The 16610-nt window shown below is 44.2% G+C and overlaps 1 protein-coding gene across 1 annotated transcript in view; it reads right to left on the reverse strand.

The window, feature by feature from the left end:
- TENM1 (teneurin transmembrane protein 1) overlaps nucleotides 1-16610 on the reverse strand; it is an 840365-nt gene that overhangs the window by 514591 nt on the left and 309164 nt on the right. Inside the window, 1 exon segment of the mRNA XM_040405386.1 lies at nucleotides 16359-16599. Within this exon segment, the coding sequence (XP_040261320.1) occupies nucleotides 16359-16599 (241 nt within the window).

Here is a 16610-nt window from a genome sequence, read left to right on the forward strand (position 1 = left end):
AAGAGGTCTAAAAGAACAACACACCAGCTCAACCAACTCCATGAGGAAATATCAACCGCATGGTAAGCAGTGAAAGTCAGAACTAAATAGGGGCTCAGATACCTTCACATGCTGCCAGTCTCTCCGATCTTCTCACCTCTGTCATGGGAGCGACTGTGACACCACGCTTCACCTTCTGCCCACATATTCTCTATGTGGCCAAGTTAACATCCTCTGGCAGCTTAATAACAAACTGCCACTCCGCTGAGTAGGTGATTTTCCCCCCAATAGTCCGCACTGACTCACTGCTACCGCTGCTGCAAAGAAGGTGGTCTACCGCAGGCTCGTTTGGCTCCCGACCTGCAACTCCTGCCACCCTGCTGACTCCCAGCCATGCTACCATACAGCTGTCTCAGCTGCTGCCTCAAAGGCAAGCTGTCACCCTCTTCTCCTGATGATGATGAAGCCCCTTCTGCACCCGGCTCCCAAGTGCGATTGGCTTCATCATCATCAAGTAGTGTCTGCACATCACTGATGTCCTCCTCAATGGTCTCTGGGTCAGGAGCCTGACCGCTCGCAACACAAGCTACTGTGCCCCTCTCCTCATCACTATTTGCCCGCCTAGCGGAAGAAGCGGCCGATGTCTCCTTCAGATCTTGGCTGGGCAGTAGCTCCTGACTGTCCTCTAGCAGCTCGTCCTTGCTGTATAGTGGAGCTGAGCCCACAGCATACAATACTTCTGTGGCTGAGGGAACAGCAAAGGACAGAGGCAGGTTGAGGACAGGTGAGTGCACAGGGCAACTAAGAGTTGTGTCTGACGAACCCACCGACTGTTGGCTGGGGGTGTCTGATGTCACTTGGGATGATGTGGATGACCGAGTTAACCAATCAAGAACCGCTGGGTTGCTGGTCAAGACATGACCGCTAGATGACACCCAGAGCTCGAGCCTCTCGCTGCGACTCGTGCTTCCTCGCCCCGTTACTCTGCTGCGACCTCTGCTTGCGCCCGAAACATGCAGGCCTCTGCGCATGGCCTGGCAATTCTCTGCGTGACATTCTTGTAGCTAAACTACACAAATTAAAAGGAAATTAAAACACCCTTAAAAGCGATTATTATATTTTTCTTTTTGTTCTAAAATAGTCCACTAAACGCTTTCACCAAAATTAACTGCAGAAATGCACTGAGAATATATTTGTCTAGTAGTACTGAAATGCACCTCTATATGTTTTGACCAAAAATAACTGCAGAAGTGAAATGCGTATATATTTTTTTTGTTGCACTGATTTTCACTGTAATACGCCCCTATAACCTTTCACCAGAAATACCTGCAACAGTGCAGTGCATATATATTTTTCTTTTTTTATTGACATACGCCCCTATATGATTTAAACAGAAATAACTGCAACAGTGCAGTGCGTATATATTTATATTTTTTGACTGTAATACGCCCCTTTATGCTTTAAAAAGAAATAACTGCAACAGTGTAGTGCGCATATATTTTTCCTGTTGTAGTGAAATACGCCCCTATACACTTTCAACAGAAATAACTGCAGAAGTGAACTGAGAATATATTTTTCTTGTAGTACTGAACTACACCCCTATATTCTTTCACCAGAAATAACTGCAACAGTGAAGTGTGTATATATTTTTCTTGTAGTTCTGAAATACTCCCCTATACGCTTTCACTAGAAATAACTGCAACAGGGCAGTGTGTATATATTTTTCTTTTTTTACTGTAATACGCCCTTATACGCTTTCACCAGAAATAACTGCAACAGTACATTGCATATATATTTGACTTTTTTTTACTGTAATATGCCCATATACGCTTTAAACAGAAATAACTGAAACAGTGCCGTGCGTATATATTTTTCTTGTTGGACAGAAATAGGCCACTATACACTTTGACTGCTAAATAATCAAAGAGTGAATTGCGTATATATTTTTATTGTACAGTAGTTCTGAAATACATCTCTATATGCTTTCACCAGAAATAACTGCAACAGTGCAGTGCGTATATATTTTTCTTTTTTTAATGAAGTACGCCACTATACGCTTTTAACAGAAATAACTTCAGAAATTAAATGCGTATATATTTTTCTTGTTGGAATGAAATACGCCCCTATACGCTTTCACCACAAATAACTGTAACAGTGCAGTGCGTATATATTTTTCTTTTTTTAATGAAATACGCCCCTATACGCTTTCACCAGAAATAACTGTAACAGTGCAGTGCGTATATATTTTTCTTTTTTTAATGAAATACACCCCTATACTCTTTCACCAGAAATATTTGCAACGGTGCAACATGTATATATATATATATATATATATTTTTAATAAATTTTGCCCCTATACGCTTTCAACAGACATAACTGCAGAAATGAAATGTGTATATATTTTTCTTGTTGGACTGAAATACGCCCCTATACGCTTTCACCAGAAATAACTGCAACAGTTCAGTGCGTATATATTTTCTTGTTGAACTGAAATAGGCTACTATATTCTTTGACTAGTAAACAATCAAAGAGTGAAGTCTGTATATATTTTTCTTGTAGATCTGAAATACGCCCCTATATGGTTTTACCAGAAATAATTGCAACAGTGCAGTGCGTATATATTTTTCTTTTTTGACTGTAATACGCCCCTATATGTTTTCAACAAACATAACTGCAGAAGGTAAATGCGTATATATTTTTCTTGCTGAACTGAAATACGCCCATATTTGCTTTCACTTGAAATAACTGCAACAGTGCAGTGCGTATATATATTTCTTTTTTTACTGTAATACGCCCCTATACGGTTTAAACAGAAATAACTGCAACAGTGCAGTGCGTCTATATTTTTCTTGTTGGACTGAAATAGGCCAGTATACTCTTATACCGGAAAAACTTAAAGAGGGAAGTGCATATATATTTTTCTTGTAGTACTGAAATACGCCCCTATACACTTTCACCAGAAATAACTATGTGCGTATATATATATATATATATATATATTTATTTTTTTACTGTAATACGCCCCTATACGCTTTCACCAGAAATAACTGCAACAGTGCAGAGCACATATGTTTTTCTTTTTTTTACTGTAATAAGCCCCTATATGCTTTAAACAGAAATAACTGCAACAGTGCAGTGCGTATATATTTCTCTTCTTGGACTGAAATAGGCCACTATACGCTTTCACTACAAAACAATCAAAGAGTGAAGTGCGTATACATTTTTCATGTAGTTTTGAAATATGCCCCTATACGCTTTCACCAGAACTAACTGCAGCAGTACAGTGCGTATATATTTTTCTTTTTTTAATGAAGTACGCCCCTATATGCTTTCAATAGAAATAACTGTAACAGTGCAGTGCGTATATATTTTTCTTTTTTTTAATGAAATTCACCCCTATACACTTTCACCAAAAATAACTGCAACAGTGCAGTGCGTATATATTTTTCTTTTTTTACTGTAATACGCCCGTATATGCTTTAAACAGAAAAAACTGCAACAGTGCAGTGCGCACATATTTTTATTTTTTTATTTTAATACTCCCCTATACTCTTTAACCAAAAATAACTGAAACAGTGCAGTGCATATATATTTTTCTTGTTGGACTGAAATAGGCCACTATACACTTTTACCAGAAATAATTGCAACAGTGCAGTGCGTATATATTTTTCTTTTTTCTTTTTTGACTGTAATACACCACTATATGATTTAAACAGAAATAACTGCAACAGTGCAGTGTGCAAAAATATATTTCTTGTAGTACTGAACCAGGCCCCTATATGCATTCACCAGAAATAACTGCAACAGTGCAGTGCGTATATATTTTCTTGTTGAACTGAAATAGGCCACTATATGCTTTGACTAGTAAACAATTAAAGAGTGAAGTGCGTATATATTTTTCTTGTTGAACTGAAATACGCCCCTATATATTTATTTTTTTACTGTAATACGCCCCTATACGCTTCTAACAGAAATAACTGCAACAGTGCAGTGCATATATATTTTTCTTGTTGGACTGAAATAGGCCAGTATACGATTTCACCAGAAATAACTGCAACAGTGCAGTGCATATATATTTTTGTTGTTGGACTGAAATAGGCCAGTATACGCTTTCACCAGAAATAACTGCAACAGTGCAGTGCACATATATTTTAAATTTTTTACTGTAATACGCCCCTATATGCTTTAAACAGAAATTACTGCAACAGTGCAGTGCGTATATATTTCTCTTCTTGGACTGAAATAAGCCACTATACGCTTTCACTACAAAACAATCAAAGAGTGAAGTGCGTATATATTTTTCATGTAGTTCTGAACGCTTTCACCAGAACTAAATGCAACAGTACAGTGCGTATATATTTATCTTTTTTAATGAAGTACGCCCCTATAAGCTTTCAACAGAAATAACTGTAACAGTGCAGTGCGTATATATATATATATATATTTTTTTTTTTTTCATGAAATTCGCCCCTATACACTTTTACCAGAAATAACTGCAGAAGTGATCTTAGAATACATTTTTCTTGTTGTACTGAACTACGCCCCTATACGCTTTTACCAGAAATAACTACAACAGTGTAGTGAACATATACGCATATATTTTTTCTTTTTTTACTTTAATATGCCAATATACGCTTTAAACAGAAATAACTGCAACAATGCAGTGCGTATATATTTTTATTTTTTTATTGAAATACGCCCTTATACTCTTTCAACAGAAATAACTGTAACAGTGCAGTGAGTATATATTTTTCTTGTCGTACTGAATAAGATACTAAGCTATAAGCCACTAAAGGCTTTTCAACATAAGATTTGCAGCCGAATAACAAAAAGCTGGAATGACAGAGCTGTCTAATGACTATTTGGATCCCCAAATAATCGTTCTCTGCACTTGTAAATAACTTTCCTATCAATGTCCCTAGCGCCTTCTGACGTCTGTCCCTGCAATAAGATGCTGTCAAATGATTCCTCCCTATCGTTTCCCTGCACTTATAAATCCTTTTTTCATTTTTTTTATGTTTAAAATAGTGGTTTTTCCAATTGCTGTCCCTAGCGCCTTCACATGTCTGTCCCTGCACTCTGAACGCTGGAAAATGGCAGAATCTAAAATGGCTGCCGTATTTAAAGGGCTTTGACATCATAGGGCTGGCTGGCTGCTGATTGACTGCATGCAGGCATGTCAATCTGGGTGATCCTGTCTTCCCAGAGTTCATTTTCCCATGTTCTCAGTTCTCACACGTTTAGCCGCCATTTTAGGAAAATAGCTATTCGTTACCACGAAGCGCGAGGAAATTCTCATTAGTTGCAAATTAAAAATTTCATGAAATTCGGATCGAATTCCACTACGTCAGCTTCGATTCGCTCATCTCTAGCCGCGATCATGTATGAATGCGGCATCTGAGTGGTACAATGACGGGGGCGGCACTATCTTAGCTTCCTGTCATTGCACCCGCTACTTACAAAAAATGTGCTTCGTGTGAAATTCAGCAAATTTGCGAATCGAACTATTAAGAAATTTGCTCATCTGTAGTGATATTCTTACAGGCAGGATTAGAATAAGTTAACTGCAGTAAAGTGATCTTTATAAAACAAGAAGTGGCATCAGACATAGTGGCCAGTGAGAAAACTGCAGAGTTTTTGGTTTTAGCTTAAATATAAGAAGTGCCATGGAAAATTTAAAATAATATCAACAAAAATTATTTAAAAATATGTTAAACATAAAAAGTGATTTAAACAGCAGGCCTTAAAGACGTGTCTTAAAGCTGTTGTCTGCTGCAAATCAGTCTTGCAAACAGCCTATTACTATACATACATATTAATGATTCCATAATTTTACATTAGTCCTTCAAGAAGTTATTACCTTTTTGGTTTTTACGATTTTTTAGTCAAAACAAGTGTAACTTCCAAATATGGAATATAGGTAGTTTACATTACATATACACTGAACAAACATATAAACACAACACTTTCAGTTTTGCTCCCATTTTGCATGAGCTGAACTCAAAGATCTGAAACATTTTTTACATACACAAATAACCCATTACTCTCAAATATTGTTCAAAAATCTGTCTAAATTTGTGTTAGTGAGCACTTCTCCTTTGCTGAGATAATCCATCCCACCTCACAGGTGTGGCATATCAAGGTGCTGATTAGACAGCATGAATATTGTACAGGTGTGCCTTAGACTACCCACAATAAATGGCCACTCTGAAATATGCACAGTTTTGCCTTACTGGGGGGGAAGGGTTGGCGGTGTCAGAAAACCAGTCAGTATCTGGTGTGGCCACCATTTGCCTCACGCAGCACATCTCTGTCACATAGAGTTGATCAGGTTGTTGATTTTGGCCTGTGGAATGTTGGTCCACTCCTCTTCAATAGCTGTGCGAAGTTGCAGAATATTGGCAGGAACTGGAACACGCTGTTATATACGCCGAACGAGAGCATCCCAAACATGCTCAATGGGTGACATGTCCGGTGAGTATGCTGGCCATGCAAGAACTGGGATGTTTTCAGCTTTCAGGAATTGTGTACAGACCCTTGCAATATGGATCATGCAGCAACATGAGGTGATGGTGGTGGATGAATGGCACAACAATGGGCCTCAGGATCTCGTAAGGGTATCTCTGTGCATTCAAAATGCCATCAATAAAATGCACCTGTGTTCGTTCTCCATAACATACGCCGGCCTATACCATAACCCCACCGCCACCATGGGCCACTCGATCCACAACGTTGACGTCAGCAACCCGCTCACCCACACGATGCCACACATGTTGTCTGCCATCTGCCCTGAACAGTGAAAATCGGGACTCATCTGTGAACAGAACGCCTCTCAAAAAATGCCAAACACCATTGAATGTGAGCATTTCCCCTCTCAAGTCGGTTGCAACGACGAACTGCAGTCAGGTCCAGACCCCGATGAGGACGATGAGCATGCAGATGAGCTTCCCTGAGACGGTTTCTGACAGTTTGTGCAGATATTCTTTGGTTATTCAAACCGATTGTTGCTGCAGCTGTCCAGGTGGCTCGTCCTGGGCTGGTTACATGTGGTCTGCGGTTTTGAGGACGGTTAGATGTTCTGCCAAATTCTCTGAAACGCCTTTGGATACGGCTTATGGTAGAGAAATGAACATTCATTGTACGGGCAACAGCTCTGGTAGACATTCCTTCAGTCAGCATGCCAATTGCATGCTCCCTCAAACATTGCGACATCTGTGGCATTGTGCTGTGTGATCAAACTGCACATTTCAGTGGCCTTTTATTGTGGGTAGTCTAAGGCACACCTGTGCAATATTTATGCTGTCTAATTAACACCTTGATATGCCACACCTATGAGGTGGAATGGATTATCTCAGCAAAGGAGAAGTGCTCACTAACACAAATTTAGACAGATTTGAAAGTAATGGGTCTTTTGTGTATGTAAAAAATGTTTCAGATCTTTGAGTTCAGCTCATGCAAATTGGGAGCAAAACCGAAAGTGTTGCGTTTATATTTTTGTTCAGTGTGAATTCAATTGCAGGCAATCAAGAAGAAAAGTTGCTGATAGGACTCAACCAGGTTGCAGAATGGACAGTAATAATTTTGAGTCCTTTTGCGTTTAGTTATTTTCCTTGGTAATCCCCTTTGTGCTTCATGAATTTCTAATACACTGTACAATAAGTTCCTTGATTTTCTGTTCAAAGATTTTTTAACAGACTTAGCTGAATTTCAAGACTCTAGTACATTTTTCTCAGATAACATGATTATTTTTATTAACTGGAGAAGGGTTATTTAGTATGATTTTTCACCGCATGTGAGCTACAGTAGTTGGAATAACACAAAATGTATCAAAAATGTAATGTACTCAATCAAAGTTCTTTATGGGCATTTCAAATCAATATCCATCATTTCTATTCTACATCAGAGAAATGCTAAATTAATAACTTTCCATATTTTACAAAGCTATGGGCAAGTTGTGGAAGGCATCAGACAAGGTTCACTGTGTATTCAAATCAATATAGAGACAAACCTTACAAATCCAATTTTCCTTGGAAGCACAATAAACAAAAATGTTCACTCAAATGAGTGATGATGGTACTGTGTTGTATACCTTATACAATCACAAAACAATGGAAATCAATCTATTGCATCACATAAAAAGAATCCAATTCTTTGCTGTATGTTATCATGAATTATTGACTTACCAGGGACTCGGTGCTGTATTTAAACCCCTTCCTGGCCATATACCAGTGCGAGTGATAGTGATTCTGACTTAGGGTTCTTTCACAATAGTGTTGTTAGAATGCGGCAGGCAGTTATGGCAACGGAACTGCCTGCCGGATGCGGCAATACGTATACAAATGGAAAGTTTTTTTTTCCAGATCTGCTAGACATATCCGGTAAAATGCCAGATCCGTCTCGTCTGATATCATCCGGAATAACGGATCCGGTATTTAAATTTTTCAAAGATCAAAAGCCCGGAACATGCACAGACCGGAAAACCGGATGCAGCGATGTGGCAATTTTCGGAACACTTGGTACCGGATCCAGCATTAATACAAGTGCGGTATAGTTCCGGGATTTTGGCCAGAAAAAATACGGCAGCATGCTGCGGTATTTTGTCCGGTCAAATACCGTACAAGGAATGGAAAGAGAAGACATCCTGATGCATACTGAACGGATTGCTTTCCATTCAGAATGCATTAGGACAAAATTGATGCTTTTTTTCCAGTATTAAGATTCTTTCCCGGATTTCAATACTGGAAAAGAATAACGCTAGTGTGAAAGTACCCTTACTAGCTGTGTTCCTGGTTCCTTGTTTTTGTGCTTATTGGATTGCTCGTTCCTCTGACCCCTGCTTGTCTTCTGACAACTTTCTGTCTCTCGTTTTGTACTGCGTTTTCTGTCTGGTTCTGATCTTGGCTTTTTTTCTGACCACTTTCTGTCTCTTGTTTGGTACTGCATAGCTTGTCTGGTTCTGACGCATTTATGTACGACTCTGGCATTGTGTTTGTCTTTGTTATTTGTCTCAGTACTAAAATAGCCTAGGGACCATCAACCAGTTGAGGTCTAGCTCTCTGGGGCTTGTACTGCAAGAAGGTAGGGAAAGCGGGCGGAATTCTAGCCTTAGAACTTACTGTCCTTATCTGTCCCTACCAACAGTCACAGCAATCACATAAAAATCCAATTCTTTGCTGTATATTATGATGATGTCATGGTCTTACCTTCTTGCTGTTCTCCTTCGTTTGACATGTGCTGGCGGCCATCTTGGTCTCTGGGTTCTTGTAGCCTTCCACCCTGCGGCTCCTCCTTCCCACTGGGAGGAGCTGGATGCCTAGCTCATATATATATAGGAGGTCTGTGGGCTCAGTTCCTTGCTTGGTCCTCTTGTGTACACATGCTTCTAAGACTGCTGCTGCTTCTGGTTCCTGATCCTGGCTTCGTCTGACTACCCTGCTGGTTCCTGATCCTGGCTTCGTCTGACTACCCTGCTGGTTCCTGATCCTGGCTTCGTCTGACTACCCTGCTGGTTCCTGATCCTGGCTTCGTCTGACTACCCTTCTGGTTCCTGACCTCTGGCTTCGCAAAGACTCTGCTCGGTTTCACCATCCGTTTGGACTTTTGCTTTACAGCTTTATTTTCAATAAAGCCTTCTTATTTTCTCTTATCTCTTGTTGTACGTCTGGTTCATGGTTCCGTGACATTAGGACCAAGCCATGAATTCTGACGGTACAGGGCCATCCTCGCTACCCACGCTGGTTGCCAGACTTGATCAGCAGGATCACCTGTTGGGTCGGTTCGCTGTGGCGTTGCAAACCCTGCTTGAACGCACGGCTCATTTCGCTCCCGTTGCCGATGGGTCGGTTGTCGCTCCTGGGCTCGCTCCTACTGCCGCTCCGGTTGTTGTGCCAGAGTCTACCCCGACACCTGTTGTTGCACCTGCGGTGTTTCGGGGTATGACCGGTTCTGCCCCTCTTCCACAGCGCTTTGGGGGAGAGCCAACTCAGTGCCGAGGTTTCCTTAACCAGGTGGGCATTTATTTCGAGTTGCTGCCACATGCCTTTCCTACTGAGAGATCAAAGGTGGGCTTCTTGATCTCGCTGCTCTCGGACAAGGCCTTGGCCTGGGCCAGCCCTTTATGGGAGAACAACAATCCGGTGGTTGCCGAGTTTTCCGGTTTTGTTGCTTCTCTTCGGAAGGTATTCGATGTGCCGGCTCGTGCTGCCTCTGCTGCGAAGCTCCTTATGTCCATCAGACAGGGTTCACGATCCGTAGCTGAATACGCCATTGAGTTTCGTACCCTGGCAGCAGAGGTGGGCTGGAATAATGAGGCTCTGGTCGCTGCTTTCTCTCATGGTCTCTCGGATGCCTTGAAGGATGAGGTTGCAGCTAAGGACCTACCAGTTGAGCTCGAGTCTCTTATTTCATTCCTGATTTTGATTGACACCAGACTCAGGGAGAGACCTTCCTTTAAGGAGAACCTGCGGAGGTCTTCTAACAGATTGGTGCCTACGTTTGCTGTCCCACCCGTGCCTCCCTCTCCTCCCACGCCTCCTGGGGATAACTTGTCTGGGGGTGAACCCATGCAGCTGGGGTTTGCTCGCCTGTCCGAGGGGGAGAGGGCACTCCGGAGACGCGAGGGCCGATGCATGTACTGTGGTCTCGGTGGGCATTTTCGGTTGGCATGTCCGAACCGTCCGGGAAAACGCTCGTACCTGAGATCCTGTCGGGGGCAGATCTTGGGTGGAGTCTCCTCGTCCCCGGTTTCCCGTGTTGACAAACCACTGATCACTGTTGTCCTCTCCTGGGTCGGGGGCTCGGTGACGACCCAGGCGTTGGTGGACTCTGGTGCTGGTGGTTTGTTCATTGATAGTGTGTTCGCTGCCGCCAATTCCATTCCTCTGCAGGCTCGAGGTTCCCCACTGGCTCTTGAGGCGATAGACGGCAGACCCCTTCTGCCGCCACACGTGACTCATGAGACCCTTCCAGTGGGGATAGCCATTGGTGCCGTTCACAGAGAGTCGGTCTGTCTCCAGGTTATTTCGTCTCCACACTACTCGGTGGTCTTGGGGTACCCCTGGCTCCAGAAGCATAATCCGACTTTCGATTGGAGATCGGTCGAGATCCTCTCGTGGTCACCGCAGTGTGGGGCTAGTTGCATCCATGGGCCTGTCAAGTTGCTGTGTACTTCCTCGGACTCTCTGTTGCCTCCTGAATACGAGGAGTACCGGGATGTATTCGATAAGGTGCGCGCGGTTGCCCTACCTCCGCACCGCCCATACGATTGTGCCATAGAGTTACAATCTGGTGCCGTTCCTCCTCGTGGCAAAGTCTATCCACTGTCGGTAGCGGAGAATGAGGCCATGGAGGAGTACGTGAGGGAGGCGCTTTCACGCGGACACATTCGCAAATCTTCGTCCCCGGCAGGGGCTGGATTTTTCTTTGTGAAAAAGAAGGGCGGTGAGTTGAGGCCTTGCATCGATTACAGGGGTCTCAATCGCATCACGATCAAGAACGCTTACCCGATACCCTTGATTTCCGAGCTGTTCGATCGCCTTAAAGGGGCCACGGTCTTTACCAAACTCGACCTGAGGGCGGCATATAACCTGGTAAGGATCAAGGCGGGCGATGAGTGGAAGACCGCGTTTAACACCAGGACCGGTCATTATGAATCCTTGGTTATGCCCTTTGGGTTGTGCAATGCGCCCGCAGTCTTTCAGGAATTCATCAACGATGTTTTCCGTGACCTGTTGCAGCAGTGTGTGGTGGTCTATTTGGATGACATCTTGGTATATTCTGAATCCATGGAGGTCCACATTCTGGATGTCAGACGAGTGTTGCAACGGTTACGAGAGAACAAGCTGTTCGGTAAGCTTGAGAAATGCGAATTTCACCGATCCCAGGTAACCTTCTTAGGTTACATCATTTCCGCTGAGGGGTTCTCCATGGATCCTGAGAAGGTTTCGGCTGTCTTACAGTGGCCCCAGCCCAGTGGTCTTCGTTCCCTGCAGCGCTTTTTGGGCTTCGCCAATTATTATCGGAAGTTCATCAGGGACTTTTCCATGCTGGCCAAGCCTCTCACGGATCTGACCAGGAAGGGCAGTAATTCCCAGGTCTGGCCGCTCGAGGCCATCCGAGCTTTTGAGGCCCTAAAGTCCGCCTTTGTGTCGGCTCCGATTCTGTCGCATCCCAACCCTGGGTTGCCCTTTGTCCTCGAGGTGGACGCGTCTGAGACGGGAGTAGGCGCCCTTCTGTCTCAGCGTAGAACACCAGAGGGTCCTCTGCTTCCTTGTGGGTTTTACTCCCGGAAACTATCTTCCGCGGAGTGCAACTATCAGATTGGTGACAGGGAGTTATTGGCCATCGTGCAGGCCCTTAAAGAATGGAGGCACTTGCTCGAGGGTTCGGTGGTTCCGGTTCTCATCCTGACGGACCACAAGAATCTGACCTACCTTTCTGAGGCCAAGAGATTGACACCACGTCAGGCCAGATGGGCTCTGTTCTTGTCACGTTTTAATTACGTGGTCTCCTACCTACCCGGTTCCAAGAACATCAGGGCGGATGCCTTATCACGGCAGTACTCCGAGCTGTCCAGGGAGGAGTCGATTCCGACTTCGGTCATACCTCCGAATCAGATCCTGGCCGCCATTCGCACCAGCCTGACCTCTCCCCTGGGTGAGCAGATTTTGGCGGCTCAATCTGGTGCTCCCTCTGGGAGACCCAACGGCAGATGTTTTGTGCCTGAGGAGTTGCGCACTCGGTTGTTGCGTACCTACCATAACTCCAAGACCGCGGGGCATCCTGGAAAGAATCAGCTGTCCTGGGCTGTTTCACGTCTGTTCTGGTGGCCTTCCCTACGTTCCGACATCGCCGCATATGTAGCGGCATGCTCCGTTTGTGCCCAGAGTAAGTCCCCTCGGCACCTTCCGTTGGGCCTTCTGCAACCCATAGCCACCGGGGAGCGCCCATGGTCACACCTGGGGATGGATTTCATTGTGGACCTCCCTGCATCCCGAGGCCATACGGTCATTCTCATGATTGTGGATCGGTTTTCCAAAATGTGCCACTGTGTTCCTCTCAAGAAGTTACCCTCTGCACAAGAGTTGGCCACGATTTTTGCCAGGGAGGTCTTCCGGTTGCACGGTTTGCCCAAGGAGATTGTGTCGGATCGGGGGAGTCAGTTTGTGTCCAGGTTCTGGCGCGCCTTTTGCTCCCAGTTGGGGATTCATCTCTCCTTCTCCTCGGCCTACCATCCTCAGTCCAATGGGGCCGCAGAACGATCCAATCAGGCCTTGGAGCAATTCCTTCGTTGCTATGTCTCCGACCACCAAGACAATTGGGTTGACCTCCTGCCTTGGGCTGAGTTTGCCAGGAACACGGCGGTGAACTCTTCCTCTGGGACGTCTCCCTTCATGGCCAATTATGGGTTCCAACCTGCCGTGTTACCGGAGGTATTCTCTCCCCAGGATATTCCGGCTGTGGAGGATCACCTTTCCGTCCTACGTGCTTCTTGGGTACAGATCCAGAAGTCCCTTGAGGTCTCTGCGCAGCGCCAGAGACTCCAGGCTGATCGCAGACGAGCGCCTGCTCCTTCCTACCAGGTCGGAGACCGTGTATGGTTGTCCACCCGCAACCTCAACCTTCGAGTGCCCACTCCCAAGCTGGCGCCTCGCTTTGTTGGTCCCTTCCGAGTGCTTCGCAGGGTAAACCCGGTAGCCTATGCCCTTGCGCTTCCTCCTGGCATGCGGATCTCCAACGTGTTTCATGTCTCCCTGTTGAAGCCACTGGTGTGTAATCGTTTCACTTCCTCGGTTCCTCGGCCTCGTCCGGTCCAAGTGGGCAATCGTGAGGAATATGAGGTGAGCAATATCCTGGACTCACGCCTGGTCCGCGGTCGGTTGCAGTTTTTGGTCCATTGGCGTGGTTATGGTCCAGAGGAGCGTTCCTGGGTTCCCTCCGCAGATGTCCATGCTCCTGCCTTGCTCCGAGCCTTCCACGCACGCTTCCCTCAGAAACCGTTTTGTGCTCCGCGGAGGAGGGGCCCTTGAGGGGGAGGTACTGTCATGGTCTTACCTTCTTGCTGTTCTCCTTCGTTTGACATGTGCTGGCGGCCATCTTGGTCTCTGGGTTCTTGTAGCCTTCCACCCTGCGGCTCCTCCTTCCCACTGGGAGGAGCTGGATGCCTAGCTCATATATATATAGGAGGTCTGTGGGCTCAGTTCCTTGCTTGGTCCTCTTGTGTACACATGCTTCTAAGACTGCTGCTGCTTCTGGTTCCTGATCCTGGCTTCGTCTGACTACCCTGCTGGTTCCTGATCCTGGCTTCGTCTGACTACCCTGCTGGTTCCTGATCCTGGCTTCGTCTGACTACCCTGCTGGTTCCTGATCCTGGCTTCGTCTGACTACCCTTCTGGTTCCTGACCTCTGGCTTCGCAAAGACTCTGCTCGGTTTCACCATCCGTTTGGACTTTTGCTTTACAGCTTTATTTTCAATAAAGCCTTCTTATTTTCTCTTATCTCTTGTTGTACGTCTGGTTCATGGTTCCGTGACAGATGAATTATTGGAGGCCATGTGCTAAATAATATTTTATTTTTTTCATGGATAACCTAATCTACATTTGTTGCTTACTTAGCTTGGTTCCTTGAAATGTGGTTACATTTTATGTAAAGGAGCATTGGATATAAACCATTCTTGAAGTTTTATTTGGACCTCGAAAGATGTGTGAGAGAGAGATAGAGAGAATAATATTGCTAGGGCATTGTGTCGAAGCCACCCCTGTAACTTATTTTAGTGCTTACCTAGTGAGCGACCAAGGCTCCCAACAGTATGTAAGCAACAGCAGATACAAAACTGATCATTCTGCTTACACCTGCCTTGCTACACATTAATCAAAGAATGTGTGCATCTTACCATTCTTGACACACTTTTCATTTATTAACAAAAAATCTGAAGGGCATGCACTTTCTAGGCATTTTAGAGAAAAGCATAACGGGAAGTTTGAGGGATCTTCATTTCTTGGACTAGAAATAGTTAAAATGGATACACGGGGAGGAGACGATATTAAAAATATGTCGAAAAAAGAAACACAATGGATTTTCAACATGGACACATTGGTCCCAAAGGGTTTAAACACAGAAATCGAGTTATTCGGGTTTGAATAATAAATATTATCGGATTTGTGACATTGGAGATAATTAAGATAGTAAGCAGGGATAATAAAAGGAGGCTATCGATAGCACCCGAATGATTCCCTCACGAAGAGCAGCGTACTGCTAGAAACGGGTTGGGTGTCTTTTGGTGCTTACAACAGCCCGTAGCTCATAGTGGTGACGTCACCGGCTCCCCTTGCGAGCGTGAGCATGAGTATCAGCGGAGTTTCTCTACCGGCCAGGGCGAACTCCAAACAGCCTTTTACCTGCAAAACCCTTGGCGCACAAAAATCGGCATATTATCGATATTCTGGACAAAGTCGTACTGCAAACCCATACATCAGGAACAAGGTAATCTTGATGCTTTAGCTGTTGTGGAACGGTACTACAAGGTCCTAATATCTGACAGTAAGAGTTATTAGTGATTGGCTGAGCGCGGTGTCATTCTGTTTTTATAAGTGTTTTGTAACTGATTATGCTATGACTCTTCTACACTTACAGATACAGTAACACAGATCACCAAAAGGTGGAATCACATGGGATTGAAACCCACAATGTTGCTTTAATTGTCTAGAGATGGGAATATGACATTTGAAGGGCTTTCTGAAGACCTGGTAGCATGGAGGCTGGAGTTTTATATTATGTAGGCTTTATCAATGATATGAAAGGGTTATTTTACCATCTATATATTATATCACAGCATTGGTACTAAAAAATACATTTTACAATTACAAACATTTTAGCATGCACATTTGAATTGGTCATTATATTGCTATACTGTAGGTTAAATACATTGTCTTTGGTATGTGCACCCACAGACAGTAACACTCTAACGAGTGAACTTTTTGCAAAGAACAAACATAATACACCTCATTAATTACAACCATTAAAAGTAACATCTGCCAGCATTTCATACCTTATGAACAGAAAATGTGTTTTTCTGATTTCTTCCCAAAGACTTCACACCGTCAAACTGATGCAGATCAAGTAATTATCTAACAAACTACTTCTTGTGTGATCTTTATAATAGATGCTTTAACACTAAATTATCTGTAAAAGCACAAAAACAGTAGGAGCTCTGTAGATATAATGATTAGATTACGGCGTGCTTAGTCTCAAAGCAAAGTGCCTTCCTGTACTAAACATCAAACACAGATTTAACATTGTGTGAAGTTAAACACAATACACTAATGAATGATACAGATCTTGCCAGAGTTTGAAGAGAAGTTTTGTCCGCTCTTGGATCTTACCTGGTCTCCAGGGGTATGTTGCTGTTTAAAACCCAGCTGTTGTGCAGGTGCACTGTATCTTGAGTGCTAGTGGGTGGGTTGCCAACAGCTGGACTTGGCTGACTGCGAGATGTCATAGAACTCCTCTGGAGAGTATCTAATGTCTGTGAAGTCTGTCGACTGCAGGTGCATGCATGTGGTGGTGGAGGCGGAGGAGGTAGAGGCCTGAAGGTAAACTGATTGCGTGGGCTTCCGGGCATCTCTATAACATAA

Source organism: Bufo bufo, chromosome 8 (genome assembly GCF_905171765.1).
Source record: "Bufo bufo chromosome 8, aBufBuf1.1, whole genome shotgun sequence".
In the NCBI taxonomy this organism is placed as follows: domain Eukaryota; kingdom Metazoa; phylum Chordata; class Amphibia; order Anura; family Bufonidae; genus Bufo; species Bufo bufo.